The sequence below is a fragment of the Manis pentadactyla genome, chromosome 3, assembly GCF_030020395.1.
Source record: "Manis pentadactyla isolate mManPen7 chromosome 3, mManPen7.hap1, whole genome shotgun sequence".
NCBI classification, from domain to species: domain Eukaryota; kingdom Metazoa; phylum Chordata; class Mammalia; order Pholidota; family Manidae; genus Manis; species Manis pentadactyla.
This window is the reverse complement of record NC_080021.1, coordinates 102,611,038-102,634,079: the sequence shown is the minus strand read 5'-3', so window position 1 is coordinate 102,634,079 and position 23,042 is coordinate 102,611,038. Positions and strand designations below refer to the sequence as shown.

General features: G+C 36.2%; 1 protein-coding gene and 1 long non-coding RNA gene across 6 annotated transcripts in view; one reads left to right on the top strand and one right to left on the bottom strand.

Annotated features, from left to right (window-relative positions):
- The window catches only part of ITGA8 (integrin subunit alpha 8), a 162,172-nt gene that overhangs the window by 83,000 nt on the left and 56,130 nt on the right, over window positions 1–23,042 (top strand). For 4 of the 5 annotated variants that reach the window (XM_036908033.2, XM_036908031.2, XM_057498231.1 and 1 more), the window contains 8 exons: window positions 3,868–3,923; window positions 4,330–4,484; window positions 5,700–5,837; window positions 6,320–6,387; window positions 7,720–7,867; window positions 12,578–12,670; window positions 16,993–17,072; window positions 21,748–21,903. In XM_036908033.2, the coding sequence (XP_036763928.2) occupies window positions 3,868–3,923; window positions 4,330–4,484; window positions 5,700–5,837; window positions 6,320–6,387; window positions 7,720–7,867; window positions 12,578–12,670; window positions 16,993–17,072; window positions 21,748–21,903 (894 nt within the window). The remainder of the gene's footprint in view (window positions 1–3,867; window positions 3,924–4,329; window positions 4,485–5,699; window positions 5,838–6,319; window positions 6,388–7,719; window positions 7,868–12,577; window positions 12,671–16,992; window positions 17,073–21,747; window positions 21,904–23,042) is intronic. The other variant, XM_036908032.2, reaches the window with a different exon arrangement.
- Window positions 13,028–23,042, bottom strand: part of LOC118923844 (uncharacterized) — a 149,976-nt gene continuing 139,961 nt past the window's right edge. Inside the window, exon 6 of the long non-coding RNA XR_005029351.2 lies at window positions 13,028–15,708. This is a non-coding gene — a long non-coding RNA (uncharacterized LOC118923844). The remainder of the gene's footprint in view (window positions 15,709–23,042) is intronic.

The following is a 23,042-nucleotide window of genomic DNA, read 5'->3' as shown; positions in this document are numbered from 1 at the left end:
GTCATATTGGGTAATGCCAGCAAGGTGTATCCTCTGAAAAATCAATGAATACTTGGAGTGTCTGAGACTTGCCCTCATTTTCCAGAAGATGTGGTCTAACTCAGACAGTATTTTTGGTTCCTGAGAATGTTAGGATGTAGAACAAACCAGTCTTGACCCAGAGAAGTTATTTCCAGCCAGTTTGCAGCATGCTGTTGATGGCCTTTTGACAGGAGTTCACCCCAGAGTCAAAGCCCTTGTGGCAGAGGGTGGAGGGTGAGGAGGACCCCGAAGAATTCACTCAAAAACATTGTTTGCTGGGAGCTTCTGATTCAATGAGGCATGCCCTCTCCTTCACCAGCTTTTGAAAGTAGCAGGGAAATGCCCTGGGCACATTTTAAAATGGTTTAAAGCCATAAAATATTATAATGAAAACCTGATCTGAGAAAATATGTAAAGGAGCAAGCATCTCTCTTTACCCTGGCATGATTAAATGAAATGAACTGTGAGAACACTTGAGCATGAGTATTAAAACTTCAGTATTTCCCTAAATATTCCCTATTTCCCACTTTCACAACTGAATGGATGCTAGGTTGAATCTTTTAAGCATATGTGTGTGGCACACTCTAGTATGAAGTTTTATTACAAACTAGATGCTTTTTCCTAAGAAATTTTAGGGTTTTTTAGTATTTTTAAAATGCTTAAGTAGTTTTAATAGGTTATGAGATATTTGTCTTTATGGAAATAAAATTATTTTGCAAAAAGAAAATTTTCTTTTGCATGAATCATTTTCTTTGTTGCATTAAATCATATTATTAATATAAAATGTAATTTGTTATGTGGGCAAATGTATAATGTATGTCTTTACAATTATTTATTTTATTCTATTGCATACATTCTCTGAAAGATACTTCAATGTGATATACAAATATCTTGAATGGTGACACAGAGTATTAGAAGATGGCAAGTTAACAGCTGGTTCAGCCTAGAATGTGTTTCTCTCATACTTTTTAATTTTATTCTAAGAATTTACCTCAGTTTTTCCAAAGTGATTGAAAGGCATTTTTAAATTTTCTTTTCTGTAAATTTTGTCTGTATTTGGTTGAACTTGTATCGTGCATCTGAAAACTATTAAGTAAACTTTAACTGGGTAATAGTTCTTTGCTTCCATCCATGTGAATTTCTGTGTCTTTCAAACAGCTCTGTAGTTTTATAAAGTAACTTCTACCAGCATTTCTAAATTAAAAAATAATAAAGCCAGCCTGATAAATATTATAATCAGTATTAACCAATCAGAAAAATAAAACTATTTAGTGAAAGTGTTTCAATTTGAAAAAAACTTTTCAGTTATACCTAACTTCATGAAAAATCTAATATTTGCTGTTGTTAAAATAGGATTGAATTAGTTAGATTGAAAAATGAATTGCTTTGTACTTTTAAATCCTGTTTTACATTTATCTCATTATTTCGCCATAATATATGGCCATGAGCACTGTTACATAACAGAATCATTATTCCAGCTGTGCACTAGGTTAGGACAACTAACATATCAGAGAATTTATAGTGTATTTTCCTACCTCCTGACATATCAGAAGCACTGCAGAAAAAGTTTCATTCAAAATTCATGTGAGGAGGGAATCTGGGTTGATTCAATGTTTTTTGTTCCAATCAGACCTATTCAGACTAATGCACCATATTGAATGTGACCATAAATTCTAGTTTGAAATTTTAACTCTAATGTAATAACAGCTCACCGCTTTCTCTGACAACTATGAGTGGGCCTCATTCTCTGGTATATAAAACATATGATGTATCTATATGTGCATGTCTGTATATAATATATATGTTTTGCTAAATTCAGAAAGACCATTTCAGGCAATTACTATAAAATTTTGAGTTTTTCTTTTTAAAGTGAAACAAGGTGCATTGGCAAGTTATAACTTAGCAATTCTTTTATGCTATAGACATTTATAAACTGGCAGGTTTAGGATGGAGTGCTGTTATCAATAATTCAGTAAGTTGTAGCAGTTATTTTACATTTGCATGAAAAAATTTAAATTCATCTAGTTAATGATATCGAGGTAACAGAAGGGGGAAACTAAGAAAGAAATATAGAATAACACTGACATGACTCATATAATCATAAATCAGCAAACATCATTTTTCAAATACCTTCTCACAGAGATGAAATAATGTTCATATTACAGCTTTATTTCTTAAAATTTTTAAAGTTTTTAAATTGTTAAACAGATAGTGTTTCTGAAATTATTTTAACTTAGATACATTGATAATTTCATTACAAATAAGAATTTATCTTATAAAAGCTAATAAGCTTTGTCCATGATTTTAACACATAACCAAGTACTTCCGAAAAAGTTAGACACATAAAAAATTCCAGCTTTGAAAGCCAGACCTGCTACAAAATGTAAAGATGTGGTTAACTATTCATCTTCTTTAAGTAATTCTAATTGAAGGAGAATGGCTGGAATTTGTGATTTCTCTGGGGAAGAGGTACAAACATCTCGGGAAACTTTTGGCTTAATGGCATGCAACAAATTATTTACCCTGAAGGGAGACATTGGCTGAGGTCACAATAGATAGATGAATCCCAGATGTGACATATCTTCATTATATTTGACACAGGAAGCTGACACATAATTAAAGTATGATTAGGAATTATTTACTCCTTTTGGATGCTGTAGAAATGCTCAAATCACACTATTATTTTACTAGTAAAAACATTAAGACTGTCATTAAGTCATACTTAAGTATTTTCTTATATTTTTACTTTCTTAGAAATATTAAAAAGCCCCATCTCAAATGCTTGCTCTTAGGACTTAAAGCTTTTCAGGAGAGCTGTGAGCACATTCTGCAAAGCCAGGCAGAGATAACTGGCCATTTCTCATTCCTCATTCCCTCCATGGCCAGAGAACAATCCCACGTGCACGTCATCCTACAAGCCATGCTAAGCTCTCTCTGGAACTGAGTTTAGGTCATATTCCAGGCAAAACTCTATAAAGAGTCTCTTGTACACATCTACCCTCTTTCTATTGTCTTCATTGTGCCCACCTAACTGGAGACAGCCACCCTGAGCTCCTTATTTTTCTCTCTCCTTTCCCTCTTCTGATGCTTCTGCCCCAAACTGTACCCGACCCTAGCAAGGTATTGCCAAGTTCCCATCACCTTCCAAGCAGAGTGGGGCTGTGGGTTAATCACACTATGGCACTCCATGCCTCTTACAATTAAATCCAGATTTTTTAGCATGACCTTCAAAGCCCTGTTCCCTACTGATTGACCCCAGCCAGCCTCACCTCCTATGGCTTCCCTGTCTTGCTCTAATGCACCAGCCACACCAAATTTCTTCAGGTTCCTCACATGGAATTACATCCTTACTCATCTCCAGGCTAAACGACTGGCCGTTCCCCTGCTATACACCTAATTCCTCAGTCCCTGGCACATGGAAGATATTTATATGTATTTACTGAATAAAGACAGCAAATAATTGATTAACTATTAACTATTATTAAATTTTAGTATTATTTTACTATTACTTTATAATAATATTACCTTAATAAAATATAGTTAAATATTACTGAATATACTCTGGTAATATTTTAATGTATTATCTCCTATGTAACAATGTCACCTGCCTTAACTGTAGTGTTGTGGCCAACTGGTGAGACATATATATAAATAAGTATAGTTTTTGATAAATATATATATAGATAAATATGTACATATTTATTTAGGTAGTTGTATGTGTGTACAATAAGAGAAGTATAGAGGAAAAATGATGTGTTCATTTTATCTGGGTGAGGTAAAGGAAGATTTCTGTTTCAGATTCAAAACTGTATTAACCAATAAAGTATTGACTATTATTTTCCATAGCTTTTCTTTAAGAGTATGTGCATCTGTAGCTGGCCAGAGCATTTCAAATACAATAGGTGAGCATGTTTCATTTTTACACTTCTGTATTATACTAAGTAAGCATTTCTCTGCACAGTCCATATAAACATTTTAAAGAAACTTTTATTAACATCAAGATTTCTATTGTATATATGGAACCTTCCATATAAATCTTGGTTGAGTAATTGGCATTAATATTACCTGTAAAAACATAAAATCATGGGGGAAAATGACTATGTAAATAACTTAACAAAACAAGGTTTTTAGCTTGGGGAGTATTTCATAAAATTTTTTTCACTCGTGTATTTTTCTTTATCCCAACTATGAAAAAAATGTTTCCTGAATAAGCAAGTTGAAATAGGAATTTGTATCTCTGATAAAGCACTACTTTCACTGAGTAATTTTCCTTCCCTGATTACATTTGCTTTGTTTCTGTCCTTTAAGGCCTTACTGCCGAGGTGCAGTTAGATTCCCTCAAACAAAAAGGAGCCATTAAACGCACTCTCTTCCTTGATAACCATCAGTCACATCACGTCTTCCCTCTGTCTATAAAGCGGCAGGAATCCCTCCAGTGCCAGGATTTTATCGTTTACCTTCGAGTAAGTGTTCTTTCTGACCTCTAACATTCAAATCCAAATTCCAACCATTTTTCTCCATTTAGGCATCATACTTGGCCACACAGATCCACATCAATTTTCATTTATGGGAGAAAACTTTATTTTGAGGTCACACACTCCCCTCTTGAGCCTTACTTCAGCTAGGCTAATGATGTGTGGCTATTAACTCCCAAGCTTCTCTTCATTTTGTACATTTTATCTTGATAACAGTACTAACTCAGGTGGTTTTTATATTTAAATGCCTCCCCCCCAAAAAAAACCCATAAAAGTTAAACAGTTTATTTGAATTTTTCCCATATGTGAGTATGTTTGGCCAAATTTTATTAATGTGCATCTAAAAGTCAGCTCAGGAAAATATTTAAACATTCAAAGCCTTTATTAAAAGTAATTTATAATTATATTCTTAGAGCAATGTATTTTTACAGTAACTCCAAAACCTCCATTAAATAAAAAAGCCAAAATATTTATAGCACAAGAATTTCATCTTCTTACTAATTGTGAGGCTATTATCACATTATCTCATTTCACCTCCTCCTTTAATGGATTTAGTGAGCAGAAACCTGGTGAAGGCAATGCTCACAAACACAAGGGCACAAGATCCTTGCCAGCATACAACCAAAGGGTGGCATGCCACAGCATGGCCAGGGGTGTTCGGCGTGCTCAGGGCTTGCTTCTGGTGCTACCCGCTTCCCCTGGGAAAAGTTCTTTCTTTTTCTGAGGGAACCTCTAATATACTGAAGGTATTTTGAAGTTCATGCAAGAGATAAGAGAGGAAAAGAATCAAAATGTTTTCTTCCTCTGAACCTAAGGGACTCATAAATGCTACCAACCTCGTGAATAGAAAGATCCCAGTTCATGAAACTTCTAATGACATTCGTTGCATAATGAGTATAATATTTTACTTTATAATTTCACCAGTCAGTGTGAGTTTTGTGGGTCTGGAGTACCTGAAGATCACCTCTAGAAATAAATATCTCAGTGAAGCCACAGCCCTAAATGATTTCATCTCTGAACGTATATTAATTAAGCTGACTACTGTATACCGTACCAGTTAGTGTGCGCCAAAGCCTGCTGTGGTGGTAATTACTTCATCATTCACTTTCATTAACTAAAGTCAAATGTTGCCTGCCTTTCACAGACTAACATCTTGCAGCTATTTCACGGAGCCTTTCTTGAGTTTGTGATTATTTTCCCTAGGATGAAACTGAATTCCGAGATAAATTATCCCCAATCAACATCAGTTTGAATTACAGTTTGGATGAATCCACCTCTAAAGAAAGCCTGGATGTGAAACCAATATTGAACCACTACAAGGAAAATGTTGTTACTGAACAGGTAGGTCCTTGATAGTCTTAATGGTGTATTTTTCATCAGGCCCTGGGCATTGCTCCTGTGACCTTAAGAAAACATCCAGCTCCTTTTGTCTTCATTCCCAAACACAAACTTGTAACATTTGGGAGATTTTCCTAACATGTTTCCTGAAATGCTGCATCATTTGTTTTTCAGAAGCCCTTCCCCTCAGGCAACCAAGATTTAATTTGTTCAAAATGTGGCTGTAGTGGAAGCAATACAGCCTGTAATGCTCAAAACAATGCCAGAGTAGCATTCTTTGCAGATATTTCAGAATGAATTGGAATTGGGCTGTCATGTAAACTAGCCTATATTGGGCAGTCACTACCTAACATAGGGTTTCTAGCTGGGTAGAATCGTGAAATGAAAGCTTTGATTTAATTTGTGGAATTGTTCATAATTTCCAAGAAAAAGGATATGATTCAAGTTTTCCAAGATTATTCCTGATGCATGTTTGCACAACACAGGCTCACATCCTGGTGGACTGTGGAGAAGACAATATGTGCATTCCTGACTTGAAGCTGTCAGCTAGACCGTAAGTTTAAATAAATAAACGTGTACATTTTATCTAATGGAATAAAGGTGTTTATTTAAAGCTTCTCTGGAGAAGTACACACTTCCAATGATTACAAAAAAACGCACTGCGTGGAATTCCTGAGCTTGGCTACTCTTTGGGTTAGCCTGTGGTGTGGTCAGCTCTTTGTCATTGGTGTCAAGTGACACACCCTAAGGTTTTGCCTGGGATGTTTCACCTTTCAGCAGAAACGGGGAAAAATGTTTTTGTTCAATGTAAACTCATCCATGGGGTGGTTCAGGTTGTATTTATTTGCCCTAGGCCTGTGGGCAAAGAATTCAGACAAGCTCTTCTACCTGCACTCTAGCCAAACCAGTCTTTGCAGCACTTTGCGAATCATCCTTAAAATTACCAAAACAAAATCAATTTTAATTTGCTGGAAGAAAAACTTAATGGCATTCTATGGAGTAAAACAGGTGTTACAAAATCCGATGAGAGTCAAAGGGCTCCCCAGCTGCCTGTAGTGGAGAGTCATCACCAGGCCTTCACTGGTGATAGCACTATGTTCCATCACAGATAAAATGGGACTGAGATGTAACATATCCTATGGTGGAAAAAGCAGATTCATGCTCCCCCCACCCCACCACCACCCAGAGCCTATCTCACTGCCAGTGTTGGGAATTTGCTTGGTAACCTCTCAAGCGGACTTTTTTCCAAACTTCACAACTTACTCAGCCCACAGCAATAGCTTCGATTAAGGGTAAAAATCAAACAGGCATTTCCAAATATTGGGAATGTTTTCAATCTGAAATATGGAGTGAATTAAGTTTCCTCAGAATACCTCAAAAACTTCAATCAGCTATCTGAGGTCTCATTTTACCTGCCTCTTTTTCCCCCTTCACTGTCCACGTTGCAATACACATCTTAGTTTCTAAACCAGGTCTCCCCCTTCTTTCCTGCTGCTCATCTTCTTCCTCGTGGATGCCTTCAGTGATATGCTGGGGCTGCCTCATTCTAGCTTGTGAGTCAGTTGCTACATTTTTTGGAATTTTTGATGGCATATTGCTAAGTATGTGGTGACTTGAAATTGGCCACAGTGGGAGGATTTACACCCCCACTTTTACTTTCTTTCTTTTTTTTTTTTTTGAGAACTTGTTAAACATTTACCACACACCAGTGGATCTTTTCCTGCCCCTCCCATGTAGTTTGTTAGTTCTTCTCACCACTCCCACTTGATGATCCATCTTTTTTTTCTCTTCCTTTTTTCCCCTCCCAGATAAGTCCTTAAGTAAAACATCCATGAATCCAAAGGAAGTATAGTACCTAATGGTTGCCTTTAAACTGTATTTTTAGAGATAAGCATCAGGTCATTATTGGAGATGAAAATCATCTTATGCTCATAATCAATGCAAGAAATGAGGGTGAAGGAGCCTATGAAGCTGAACTCTTTGTGATAATACCAGAAGAGGCGGATTATATTGGGATTGAACGCAGCAACAAGGTAATGCCTGGAAATTATTTGAAGTGGTAAACGGTGAGGTGTATTTTTGAAGTCAAATCAGTGTTCAGTGGGGTCATCTTAGCTGAGAGTTTCTTCCTCAATAAAAGAACAAATTGGCACCTTACTTTCTTCATCATAATAGTAAGGAGCTAGGAAGGGGGTTGATCTTAAGCAGTATGAATATCTTTCCTGGCCATAGTGTAAAGATAAATTGGCCAAAGATTGAGAGCTGAAGCAAGGAAGAGAAAGTGGCCAAAAGAAGAAGTTTACCAATGTGATTTATCAGCTAAATTCCCCCACCAAACTTCCACCTTCACTGGATGTTTTCAGACCTTTGTTTTGAGTTCCTTTATGTTTTAAGCAGGTCCCAGGAGGTCTGGTTTTCATTATTGCTCATGGAGGAAGGTCTGACCAATCCCAGCTGAATACTGATAATAGCCTGGACAGGCACTGGAAAGGAAACACGTTCAATTTTCTTTCTTCTTGGTCCACCTTTTAGGGACTGGGACCAAAAGCCAGGTCTTTGTCATTTGCCAGTCCTGCAATGCCACTATCTATTAGCCAATGCCTTTTACAGCCTTTCCTTTCCTTTTCAGAACATGAATCTTTCCACTCACAGTATCCTCAGATTTTGCTGTGTTGTTAATCACTTGGTTTAAAAAACCATTATAAATACATTGCAGAATAATGGAGAGAGTCCCTCGTTTTCAGAAATATACAGACTCACAATTAAGAACAGAGAACAACTTTAACAGTCCCTGTAGCCATCACTGCCCTTCACACAGAACCAGGCACAATGGAGGCTCCTGAAAGACTTGCTGATGGATTTGTTCATTTAACCAAGATTTATTAAATGTCTGCTTGTTTCCAAATGCCCCATATTCTAAAGAGTTTTAACATTCTAATGATTAAAAAGTTTAATGGAAAACAATACCCCAAAGAGATTTTAACAGACTGTTGTGATGTTGGTATTTTATAGTCATTTTTAAACACAGGAATATAAAATTCTCTATTCACACCTATAGGTGCATAATTTATGCTTTGGTTAAATTATCTTCTTAGTGGAAAAAAACAGGTGAGTAATAACCACATATCTTTGACAGTAATAAAATCATAACACATTTCTGTTGAAGAAACGTGTAGAAAAAATCACCTGTAAATACTTACATGCAAAAAAAACATAAACAAACAAAAAAATGAAGCTCAAGTATGCTGTTTTAAAAAATGTTCCAGGGCTCCACTTATATTTTTATTTTAATTCCCTTTGTGTCACTCCACTCCTGACTTAATAAAACAAAGCATCTATTCTGAAATGTTCTTTAACATTTAGTTTACTGTTCAATTTATTGCATGGAAAATATAGGCAACCATTTATCATTTCTAGCTTTGGCTGTAAATAATACAACAGACATTATCCATAATCTCAAATGAGTTCTTAATTGTTTTTCTTCCGATCAATTTCCCTTGGGCAGAGACTTAGCTCAGTGTTTGAATTTTACATGACTAAGCCACATTTTAATTTCTTCTTTGTTTCAAAGCAGTTTGAGGTTTGTGTACCTTTTTATTTAAACCAGTTCAAGTTTTTTTTTTCTTTTGTACAATTTTCTCTCAAGGAGAAAGCATTAAGATTGTCTGGTTATAAGTTTTATTATTCTTTTGTTGAAAACATTCACCTTTTCAAAAATGTAAATGCTGATGATCTCTTTCTCTGGAAACCTTATTTGGGCCAGTCTTCATACTTCCTTCAGTAACCTTTCTTCTGGCCTATGTGTCTTATCTTTTATTATATTACTATAGTAAAATACATGTAATATTAATTTTACCATCTTAACCAAGTGTGCAGTGCAATGGCATTACGTACATTAACATCGCTGTTAAACCATCACCACGGTTCACCACAGAACTTTTCATCCTCCCAAACCGAAACCCTGTACTCATTCAATACCAGCTGCCTCCCTCCCCTTCCCCAGTCTGGAGTAACACTGTTGCACCTTCTGTCTCTGAATCTGGCTATTCTAGAGACATCATATATTTCACCCCACCCTCTAGCTCGCACCCTTCTCACTTGCAGCATGTCCAGAACTGGTCTTCTCGTGTTCCCACACTCATGCTCCCCCCCTCCCTCCCCATCTCCTAGCTCAGAGAATGGCCCCAGTATCCTCCAGTCTGCTAAAGAATGAGCTGGTCCTGCATCTCTCTGGTCCATATCCTCTCTCCATCCACTGCCGCTGTCACTGCCTTCATCAAGGCTGGCACCACCTTTTTCCAAGATTACTGGACCAGTCTCTTAATTCATCTCTCCATCTCTTTGCCTCCTTCCCTTCTCTGCAGGGAGCGCTGTCTTTCTAAAATGCAAATCTGATCACATCCCTCTCTTGCTTAAAACCCCCTTGTTTTTAGGCTAAAGCCTACATCCCTTGGATGACTAAGGAAACCCTGAATTCTGCCCCCTGCTTACTTCATAAGCCTCATCACTAGTCTTTGATCCTTTCCTTTCCCCTGCCCCCTACATTCCAGCGTGATGGGATTTCTTTTCAGTTTCTGTAATACCTGTGCACTCTGTACCTGCTGTTCTTTCTCTCCAACACACTAACTCTACTTCCTCATTCCTTTTATCCAAATTACTTCTTTCTATTCATCCTTCAGGCCTCAGCTTAAGAATGACTGAGACTGCAAACACTTACTGAGCAATTGCTAAATGCTGGGCACTGCTCTGAGCTCTTGTGTGCATTTAATTTACTTAATTCTCATAACAGCCTTATAGAGAAATGGCAAGTCTATCGTTATTCCCGTTATAGATGTGGAGAAATTCAGTAATAGGCCGAGTTACACAGCTACACATAGTAGAACCAAGCTTCAAACCTCAGCTATCAGGTCCAGTTCCATGTTCTTAAAGACTGATCTGCATTGTCCCCATCAGCTAAGATGTCACCTCCTTTAGGACGTCTTTTCTGGTTGCTTCAGTGTTCAAGGACATGCGTCACTCTGAATTTCTCCTATCGTAAAACTTAAACTGTGCTAGTTGCATTTCTGTTGCTTGTTACAATTGCTTGTGATTACTTGCTACAATTGTTATAATAATTGGAAATTCAGTGAGGACAAAGGGTCTTCTATCAGTGCTTGGTGAAAAGCAGGTACACAGTAAATGTTTTCAGGGAATGAATAATATTCTAAGAGCTATGAATGGATTAGAACAAGAGTATCCCTGGAACAGCTAAGGAAAATAATCTGAAAATATCTAGAAAAACAGTGATTGTTTCACTCAGAGAGAGGAAATAAAGGTTAAAAAAAGAAAAGAGGTGGGGGGATCCCGGAAGAGAAAATATTTTTGATCGATATGAAAAAGCTATTTTTAGAAAACTGGAAAGAAGTACATATAACTTTTAACCTTTAGATAAGATAAAAATATTTACCATAGAAACTAAATCCTTAAATTATATTCAAAGGACACATGGGCATTTTTTAAAGTTCTTCCTGAATACTTTTTTTTTTTCCTGTGAATGCTTTTTTTTTTTCCTGTTCTAGGCACTGGGAATAGAATATATACAAAAACCCCTGCTCCCTGAAGCTTATTTTTTCAAAGCATATGGTTTACCTACAAAATTCTTTATGGAGATGTTTGTTGGGCTTTTGTTTGTTTTAGTTTGGGATCTTGATTTTCCTCAATAAAGTGTAAAGAATGGAATGGAGGATGCTTTATGAAACTTTAACTTGAAAATTCAAATTACTTTCTTATATGAAATTGCAATAGAGCTGACAAATGGGTAAATGGCCCTCATATTCTTTGTAGAAGTCCTCACATTGCAATCTTATCTTTGTCATTAAGGGTGATAGGTAATGTATTATTTGCACTTAGGTTGGAGTGGAAAAATGGATGAACATCTGAGATATCACCAAAGGCAGAGCAGGGCCACAGGGATGATAGGTTTTGAAATAAGTAAAGAAGCTCAGGGTGGAGAGCAAGATGTGGATTTCTGGGTAGCTGGGAATAGCACGAAGGTGAGAGGAAGAGCTGGAGCAGAGGGAAGTCATCCAAAGCGAAGCCTCCTGTTTCCCTTCTTGTCCAGTATAACTGAGACCTTCTCCAGCACATAGTTCTAAGCACCTCTTCAAATTTGAGTTTTTAGTACATTCTAATCAGAATAGATTATCAGAACAGAAAGCCAGCCCTGTGTAAACATAATAGTGTTCTCTTACCCATCTTAAGTATTTAGAGGACTGAAATAAAATTAATTTTGTAATCTCAAATTGGGACCACGGTGTGTAGAAATTTGTGTTGAAAGCAATTCTCTTGCAAATGGTCATTGAGTTATATGTTATTCTATGCATATTACTGTCATTTCATCTTTCAAGAATAAATTCGTTTAGTCATATTAGGTATCTCTGATCTTCCTGGCCTTAAGTTAACATTAACAATAGTGAAAATAATTTCTAAAATGTTCGTATAAATACTATGTTAAACACTTTCTTCCTCAGTGAAACACAATAAATGTGCTTAACAGTCCAACCTGTTTCCCTCTAAAGTTGAACTTCAACTTTTCTCTCAAGTTTCTCTTCTGAGTTAATGGCCACAAATTAATTCTTGGACAGAGTTATCCACACAGGTGTTTGAAATCAAGAGGGGCTTCCCGACCTGCAGCACTGCTTTTGTGACAGGATGTAATTTATTCTGCCCCCTGAACTCCACGCTGGTGTTCTTTCCTGTTGCAGGGACTGCGACCACTGAGCTGTGAGTACAAGATGGAAAATGTAACCAGAATGGTGGTGTGTGACCTTGGGAACCCTATGGTGGCTGGAACAAATGTAAGAGAAAACCAGAAGCACTTTTTGATTTCCGTCTAATTGAATTTTAAAGAGAACTAATGGCAAGCACCCCAATTAGCACTGAGCAACTTATCACATAGTAACTAAGACAAATTAGGCAGGAAAATACCAGGGTAGTGAAATTTAGCATTATAACCTACACAGAGTGGGAAATCAGAAAACACAAAAAGATGAATACATTTACATGATTTCTCTTTTGACTTTACTCTGGCATGTCTTTTCAATGCAACAAATCTATGAATACTATTTTTTTAATACAGATATTTTTCTTTGAATATTTTTTTCTTTGAATTTCACACAATTTTTTCTTTCTATTTAAAAAGAACTACAATGTAAATAAATGACAACATAATTAAAGATTTTAGCAAAGGCAATTTCCTACACACCTCCCATATGAATATCCTTTCCCACATTTTCATATTAAAATATTACCATAATACAGCTTTTGAATCAGCTTTACCAGGTCTATACATGCATCTTACTTGAAGAATAATATGGAAAATTGTTTATAGCAAGAAAAAGAAAGGGTTCATAATGATCTGCAGCTTGTTTATGAAAGAACAGGAGTTATTTTCTTCTTGTGCTTTCTTTCTTTGTTCCCAAATTTAGGAACTTCCCATTCGGAATTATACGTGGACAATAAATTTCTTTTATACCATTGCAGTTAAAGTATACATATGGTAACTTCTTGTAATAAATATCACAGTGCAAATAGTTATTTTATGAAGTCATAAATTAGAAAAAAGTATTGAAATCTGCAAATAGTACATAATTAAATGTTACATAAATAAACCTACACATTTCTCTTTATATTAGATGGTTATGATTATCAATGAAATGGGCTGTTTGAAAAAAATGTCATGAAAATTTCCAATTCGTTTGAGGTTTGTCTTAGAACAGCTTCCCAAAGTGTATTCCAGGGAATGCTAATCACTTGAGAAAAGGGACTTCTGTAGTCACTGCTGAATATCATATACTGCTGGGACATTCAGGGATATATTTGCATTTTAAGGTGCTGAGTAGTCCTACAGTAAATAAATCTTTTAGTCCAGTGTTTCTCACATTGATGTGAGCATTTGAAACTTCCTATCAAGTAATAGTCCCAATTTATACTTTAGGAAATTGTGCTAGAATACTATTTTTGCTTTTTACACTACAATAAACTCAATTTCATTGAGCTTGGGTATTTAAAAAATGTGCCAAGCTGTAGTCTAGTAAATTCACTTTTTTGGTCAAAAAAACTAAATATTTAAATGAAAGATAAACTTTTATGACAGACTTAATTAGCTAATATGTTGATTGATTGCCCTCCATGTTATAAACCCATTATTGGGTGCTTTTTTTATGTATCTCATTTACCCTCACAACAACCAACAACACTGCGAGTCAGGTATTTCTTCTCTACTATGGATGAGGAAACTGAGATTCAGAGAAGTCAAATGAATTGCCCAAAGCCACACAGGTAGTGAAGGACAGAACCAAGATTCAAACCAGGCCTAAACACAATGCCCATGTTCTAGCTGGTCTGCAAAACTGTGAAAAGTACCTGGATTAAAACTAACAAATAACAGATGAGACTTTTAAACAAAGCATTGAAAGATAGAGTGGGATACATAAGCTGAGATATTGGAACATTTTTCATTAGAACCCTTTTATCTAGAAGCTAACAAATCTTTTTGCTGGTTTTCAAGAAAAATCCAACCATCCAATTAGATATGAAGAGGCCAACCAAAGGCCAAAGAGAGATGAGTTGACATCGTGGCAATGGTGTTAGCATCTGTAGGAGACCAAGTGCTCATTCCTTTTCAGTATTAAAAGTGTTATATCTAGACCAAAAATCATCTGAGATCATTATTAACTAAGGATAATCTTGGAACAAAAACTGGCCAGTGTTATTCAAAGTGGAGGGCAAAAATGTCAGTGTGGTCTAAACCACAAGTGTGTTTATGTGAAAGGATATCAATCCATTTTACCAGCAAATAATCTTTAGAAGTCAAGGAAGTAAATTGTTTGTGTTAGTTTATCTCTGAGGTCTATAGGAGAAGAAACCTAATAGCTTTCTAATCTCAGCCTGTAGTGCCCTTAAACACATCAAATTTTATTGCATTCTATTTGTTTTAAAACACTTTGATTTTACTTCTTAATTTTGTACTTTAAAAAGAATACTCTCCTTGGATTAAAGTAAAATTCCAAATTTAAAAGCAGTTCTGAATATTAAAAAGCACCCTAAATCACCAGGAACATTTATTCCAGTCCCAAAATTTAAAAAAAAACAGTTTTCATGTGACTTTTTATTTTAACAAAACATTCAAGTTAGTATTCAAAAATGTTACTTCTGATTTGTTAATAATGTCATGTTCACATATAGCTAAAATGTTTATCTGCAACATGATTCATAAAAACCTGCAAAATCTCTCCAGTAGGAAAACAAAAAAATAGTGGTTCAAAAAAGGCTCTTTAGAATCAGTGCCCAGCGATCAGGTGTTTGGTTCTAGTTGAGAATACATGACTCCTACTAGTATGGAGTTATCACGTCTTCATTGCATCTTGATCACATGCTGAATTATTTTATAATGAACATGACCACTATGTAGGCTTCATCATAATAGAGTAAGATCCCCATCACTGGAAGTGTGCAAACTATGGCACACTCTTTTCATCATTCTTTCAACCATTTTTATTGCACTTTTTTATATGCCTGGTTCTAATCTAGAGTCTGACAATATCAAGACAATATCAAAATATACAATCCCTACTCAATAAGAAACTCAAGATTGGCAACATCATCAAAGGTTGAGTGATAGGAGAGTAGCAAAGACAGAGATAGGAAATAAAGAGAAAATTTCTGCTGGCCTGGATTGTAGGATTGGAGGATGTGCTGCAGGAGACTTTGCTGCAGGAGGATCTCTTGTCCTGAGCTTTGAAGCATGGTTGGACTTCTCCAAGTAGAGAAAGCAGGAAAAGGCTTTAAAAGGCTTCTAAAGATGACAGTAGAGCATGTGCAAAGTCCCTGAGGTCTACAAGAAAATCGCACATTTGGAATTAAAATAGAAATTCATCAGTATCATAAGAATGTGTAGTCTAAATACTTAGGCACACCTGGGTTTAAATCCTAGCTTTGCCATTATCAGCTATGATACCTTGGGCAAGTCACATGGAGATGGGAGAATACCTCTTTGTAGAAATGTTTAGAGCCATGCAATAATATGATGTACATCAAACCACTAGAGCAATACCTGGCTTATAGCACATTTATAAGGACTAGAGAAATGATGATGACAATGATGACATATGATTAAAAAATGGTTATATTATTAATTTATATTATTACTGGTTCACGTTAACACAAGTGTTTAGTGACTAATTTGATGCTCACAGTGTAGTGGCCTTCGAGTGTAACTTCTAGAGTCAGCTTGCAGGGATTTCAATTCCAATAGTTATTTGCTCTGTACCTAGAGCAAGATACTTAATCTCTCCTATCCTCAGACTGATGCTCAATTGTAAAATATCAACAATCACAGTACCTACCTCACAGAGTGGTGTCATGATTATGTGAGACAGTGCATGTAAGACTCAGTACAGTGCATGGGAGAGTAAGTAATATAATTGTATATCTTAGTTATTAATATTATTTCCTTTTTAAATTATCTTTGTATTTTTCTCCAAGTTTTTAAAATCTGTTTATAAAAGGTATAAAAATAATAACAGCAGTTTTAAAACTTTGGAAAATAAAGGTAGAAAAAATAATCCATACACACATAATGTAACTATAGCATATTTTCCTACTATATTTTCATACAATACACCCTCACTTCTATACAGAAATTTTTCCACTGACAGATTTTTGGGACAATAGCTGAAATACATTGCACATGCATGTTTGTAACCTTTTTACTTCATTTATCATCATATAAGAAGCATTTTCCACATTGGTGCATAGGCTTCGCAACCATAATTTCAATTACTACATAAATGTCCATCAAATGGAAGCTTCGATGTTTTCTAAATCAATCTCCTTTCATATATGTAGGTTGTGTTTAATTTGGAACATAAGAAAGGTGGCAAGAGAAGAGTTGGTTAGGGACTAAGTGAGCAGAGGGACCCACCATGTAAAGGGACTTGAATCATCTGGGCCTTGAAATCTCAGTGGCTGACTTCTCTCAGTTCTCCAGAGTTGAAGCAGATAAAGGGACAGCCACCTGATGTGAGCTTACAGGGAAGACTTAGAAAGATTTTATGCTGCATATAAGGTTCCTCCTGTGTAATAAACTAAATGCCTTGTTATTATTATTTTTTTAAAGTATTCTCTGGGCCTCCGGTTTGCAGTTCCACGTCTTGATAAAACAAACATGAGCATTAACTTCGATCTCCAAATCAGAAGGTGAGACCTTTAAATGCCTAAGTGATCAACAGCATTCTGTATTGAAGAAATCCAATCTATGGTGACATGAATACCACCTGTCAAGCTCCTTCACTTCAAAAGTTCTTCTGAAATTAGAACCCAGACTTTCAGAGACTATTTTTCCTTTGTTTCTATTATTGCCATTTTTTAATATTTTTGTTTTTGAAAAAGAGATCCATTCTGTAAGCCAACTCATGATAGTAAAATTTTGTCCTGTGCTCCCTCCTAGCCCCCTTAACCTCCATTTTCCTCTTTCTGATGCCCGTGCCCCAGCCCACCAATACCCCTACCACACCGCACCATGATCTCAGCTAGGGGTCAGCTAATCCTTGATAAGAAAATTTCTGCAAAAAAGCATGGATTTTGCATCTGCAATCCTGAAATATAACTCTTCCAGAGTGAATGAGTCTCTGATGGTTTCATCGTGAGCACCATGCAGGATGCAGGGACTTCTCTGGAAACAATAAGCTGAACCATGTAGGAAGCTGCCCTCCTTTCTTAAGACTGACCGTTTTCAGATATTCAAGTGTAATTTTACTTTTTCACTGTCTATTGTTTGTTCCTTCATGGCCAAAAATAATATTTCATGAATGGGAAGACCCATAGAGAGCAGTGTACATGAGGGCCAGGGATTCCCTATGGCAGATTTCAACCCATTAGCTGGTAATGAATCAGGTTAATGTCCCTCGGCCCACATTAAAAGAAAAGGAAATTGAACAAAATATAATGTATCAGAGTCTTGATTATGAAACAATCCTCTAGGTTAAATGTAAACGTATGTAGTAGGACACCCTGTGAGATGTATATATTCTTTTGTGATCTGCAGTTTTAAAACTTTGAACAACACTGATATAGACAACACATGCCCAGCCTGTTGAACCCTTGTTCTAACTATAAAATGACTCTGAAATTAGGATCTACAATGTGGTTCTCAAATACTAATGTGCAATGAGGCTAAATCTCTAAACTTACCTTCTAAAGAAGTGTCACTGTAGAATGATGATTTTTATAATAATTATTTTGCACACTAGATTACTTATTTTTTAGTGGTTTCAATCAGAGGCTTAGGTTTTTTGAAAAATATATAAACTGTAAGAATGCAGGTTTTTTATATCTGCAATGTGTGTCATAAAACACATCCTCTAAACTTTGTGATAGATTTCTAGGAAGCCTCCTTCTGTTTTCTAACTTACCTTAGGTCCTTTCCTGACCTTAATTAGATCTTTTTCGAATTTCACTTAAATATATTCTGCTGACTCTTAGAGATATTTTTTAATTTTACCCAAATTAGTGATGGGAAGCTGATGGAATGAATTCTGTAATATCCCTTCATTTTACCAAAAGCTTATTAAATCACTTCTTTGTATATACATAAATGTGTATTTTCCAAAAGGTTCATGTGGTCCTAAATATTTTCATTTGGGAAATCTCCTGTTTATATTTGTAGTTCTCAGGGGATAAAAAAAATTAAAAGCACTCCAGAGTGAAAGACCACCATTGCTCCAGGCAGTGGCCTGAAATTTCTATGTCCCACCATCATTGTCTGCAACATTAGTCCTGCAGTACATGAATAAACCTCTCTTATAAAATATAAAGCCTTTATTTAAAAAGAAAGTCAAGTGCAAAAATGCAAAGCAAATTCCTTGGTCTCCTCCTTACTCTTGATTGCAGTTAGAGATAACAGAATGGATGCAACTAGCAATTCTATAAATGCCTTCCCAAAATCCATCTTGGAGATTGCTGTTCAAATCATGAATTCAGCAATGAAGTGCTGAATTTGATGGAAACAGATATGGTTACATTTTAACATCCCCCTTCATCAAAAGAATGGACCATGATTAAAATTTCATCCTTAAACACTACAGAAATTCATGAGTATTTTAACATATAAAAATGTAGAAAGGCAGAAAGAACCAAAGATGCTATAGGAATATACAAAAGTATCAAAAACATACATTATAGAGATAAAAGTGTTTGTGAATACTTAACACTCAAATACTCAAGTATTTGAGAAGTGAACATTTATCTGCGTGTTTTGCTGGCAGACCCTAAAGATGTAAATAAGTATTTAATAGATGGTTTGCATTCAGTTTAAATGTGTTTAAACCAAAAATAAGTTAAAACAAATGCTCTAAAGAAGTCTAAATTCTTAAGCTTCTGATCATATTGATCACCACTACCCATATTTAATGTCCTTGACTACAAACAGAACCCAAAAGAGAAATGGTCTTTATAAGTTAATAAAATTAAAATATTTTGTGTTACCAAATGTTTGTAATAAATGGTTTCTCCATGCCCTGGCTCTATGGGACACATAAATATTTTCCTCCTTGTGGAAAGCAGGTCTCAGATTTCTACAAGCAGACAGGTCTTTGTGATATTGTTGAAGTTGCTTCCTCAACAGTGGTGAACTGAACACTGTATTCTCCTTGCTGACATTCCACAGACCACAGAAAAACACAGAGGGAATGTTATAAAATAAAAAATAGGAAACAATAAAGAAAAAGAAAATAGCATTAGAGTAGTATGTGAAAAACATGTTTATCCTTGGTGCATGACATAGAAGTAATTGTAGAAAGGAAATCCATCGTGCCTTGCATAGAACTAGCAGAGACAGTATAAATAGTTCAGCATCCAGGGCAGTAATGAATTGCTTGTTTCAAAATAGCAGTAATATTAGTGAGGGAGGTTTCCTTCCAGTAAAGAGGTCAAAGATGCATCTAAGTTATGTATCAAGTCTGGTGCCTTCCTTAGCAGATTTTGTTGACACCACTGGTTGCAGTACCAAGTGTCATGGAAAGCCTGTGTGACGCAGGATGGTTTGATTAGCCAACCATGTTTAGCCTCTGAGTCTGCCCTGGCTTTCACTACATTTCAAGACAGAGCCTGTAAGCCTTATATTAGATTTCTGTCCAAAGACAATTTCAATGCTCAACATCTATATACATTTTCAGGGTGCTGTGAGTAATGGAAATTGTCTTGTTTATACCACTTGGAAACAATATGCAATCAAATTACAGGATAACTTAAATGAAATTCACCCACCCCTACCCCCTGCAATAATTCTACTATCCACTGCTGCAAAGCAGTAGTGAACTAGAAAATAGAACAAAGTCTGGATAATCTGTGGAACAATTACATAAGTTTCTAAACTAAAGAGTTCCTTGTAATGTATTATGGAACCATAAAATATGCAACAAGTGGAATTATTTAATGACTTCTTAGTGGTTAGTAATTCAGAATCTAGCCTTTAAAAAAAAAAAAAACCCTTTTAGTGGACTGATCCTCCCCAGATGTAATTATAATAAAGTGGCCTGGAAACTTGGGTTCAAACTCTGGTGAACGAGTCCCTCTAGGCTCATCACAAGCTTAGCAGTGATAGCCCACTACAGGAAATGGACCCAAAATTGGCCTGTTTATATCTTTTATGTGTGTCTGCAATGTAACTTGCCTTATCAGTATATACAATCGAACAAGACTTTTCAAAAGCACTGTGGGAACAATTCTGTCTCCTCCTCCTTTAAAGTAGACTTTTATCATATCTTTTCCAGTTCCCACATTTGGACAGCTTCAAAAGCTAGTCAGAACATACCCCATTACCATCATCGCAGAGTTAGAGCTTGTCCATTGAGTCCATGTGAGATTTGATGATGAAAAAAGAGGAAGCTTTCTCTTCTTAATGAGACATGAATATAAACATGACTTATTAGTAGTGGTGGGGTGATGTTTCAGTTTGCTGAAAGCGGCATAATCCTTGGGATATTAGGGTGACTTCAAGGAAAGCACAGTAGAAGAATATATGCAAGTGGCTGCTGCATCCAAAGCTAAGTTGCTGATCGAGCTTCTTGTGAGACAGCCCTGGCTGCTTAACACATGCATTTTTTAAAGTTAAATTTCATGTATAATTATATTTGCTTGAGAGAAAGAAACCGCAAATGTAAAATGTAAAAAGAATTTTGCCACTGTTCGAGAAAACATTATTAAACATGACCTGTTACCTTGAGACTTTTGATGCACTTGACAAACATCTGCCTCACCCCCTACCTGCCTTCACATGAACTGCCCGGCTTCCTGGGGACTTGACTCTTCTCACCGGTGGCTGTGCTTCTAATTCACTCCTCATCACCCACCCCAGTCAGCCAGTGAGCATGTAGATAATGTACACTTATTTTAATATTGTTTAAGAAATAAACCATAAGGAAGATAAATTTGCTGTCGAAACAGTATATATAGTGTGATGCATTCAAGAGCCAAATGCTAACATTTTTTTCACTGTGTGCTTCTTTTGGATTATTCTTGGCAGTTCCCCACTGTATTGGCATGGAAAATCAGGAGTTGACATTGCTGTCTGTTCCCATTTGACAGGCAATGAACACAATGCTCAGAGAAGTTAAGGAATGTGCCTGAGGGAGGAGCTGGAAAATAGCTTAGCTCACTGCCTTTTTGGTTTAGCCATTGAAACAAAAAAGTGTTTTCTCCTCTATATACCTATTGTGTTTTCAGTAAGGTGTCTCCTCATGGGAAGTTATGTTACTTTTGCTCATAGAAGTTCTTAGCACTTCCATTTACAAATGGTTGTGTTTTTGCAGAATGGATATACCATTGTTTTCTTAAGTATTACACTGGTATTGTGTGTTGCTCTTGTGATATACAGAATGTTTCTTATGATCATCTACTGTGGGAACACGTCTGAGAAAATCTACTTAAATTACATGTCACTGTGTTTTAGTTCCAACAAGGACAATCCAGACAGCAATTTTGTAAGCCTGCAAATCAACATCACTGCTGTTGCTCAAGTAGAAATAAGAGGGTAAGTAATAAACGAGGCGTTGTGGTAGTTATACTATAATAATAGCTTTCTGTGTATGATAAAATACTAGTAAAATCTATGTGGAATTTTCCTAATGCATTAGAGATCACAGTTCACTTTGGCTATAAATTTTCATTCTTTCCAACCAATCATTAGCCTTCCACGGGAAAGTAGGGTAAAATTTGTATGATAATTAACAATAAAGATATCAAAGCAAGAGATCACTTTAGTCCCCAGGCTGACAGTTCAGTAATGAAACTATAAAAACTAATTATAACAAGCCAAATAAAATAGACAACCAAGTGATTGCCTGAAAGTCTCACATCTCCAGTAATTATTTTGGCATAATGAAAATACAGCCTCACCATACCACATCTTAAGTCTAAGAAATGGCCAACTCTTAGATGTGAGAGTTGATGGGATCTACATTTTATATCTTTTTCCTTCTGTCATATTGTTTGAAGAAGGTGCCAGTAAGCAATCAATTGAGAGACAGAAGGAAAGCGGTCAAGTAAAAGGCTTGGAATAATTACCACCTGGGAAATCCATGCCTGGGAGAAAAGAGGAATCAGAAGTGAATTGTATGTAGTTCTCACCTCGCACAAGTGTGGACTTCATTGATTTTGTTATAATTCTTGTTTCTTCAGAACAGTTAAAGACGTGGCTAAAAATGTCAATTGGTATTTGGGGCTGAATTGTCACTGGGGGCTCCAGCAATCCCAGCTCCCTTTCCTTTTCCATAGGTCCTGCATGGTTCACACTTCTCACACTCCTCCATGTTGGCAACTATAGATTTCTGTACTCAAGAGCCCTGGTCACCAAGTATTCTTACTGCTGTCCCTGCTCTTGCAAGGGAGTTGGGGCAGAGGGCTGGGCTGCCCTGCCTGCTGTCCTGGCTCTGCTGAGGCCCCACCTAGTGGATTACAGAATAATAATAATGCCTAGTATTTTCTGATACTTCCATGTGCTACCCCAACATATAGCACATCTTAATATGCACTTACTGTACAAGTGAAGAGGTTTGGCACAAGGTATTGAAGGCTATAATCTGAGAAGTAGGGAGCTAGAATACAAATATAGGCAGCCTGTCTCCATGTTGATAAATGATCATACTATAAAACTATGAGATAGAGTGTTTT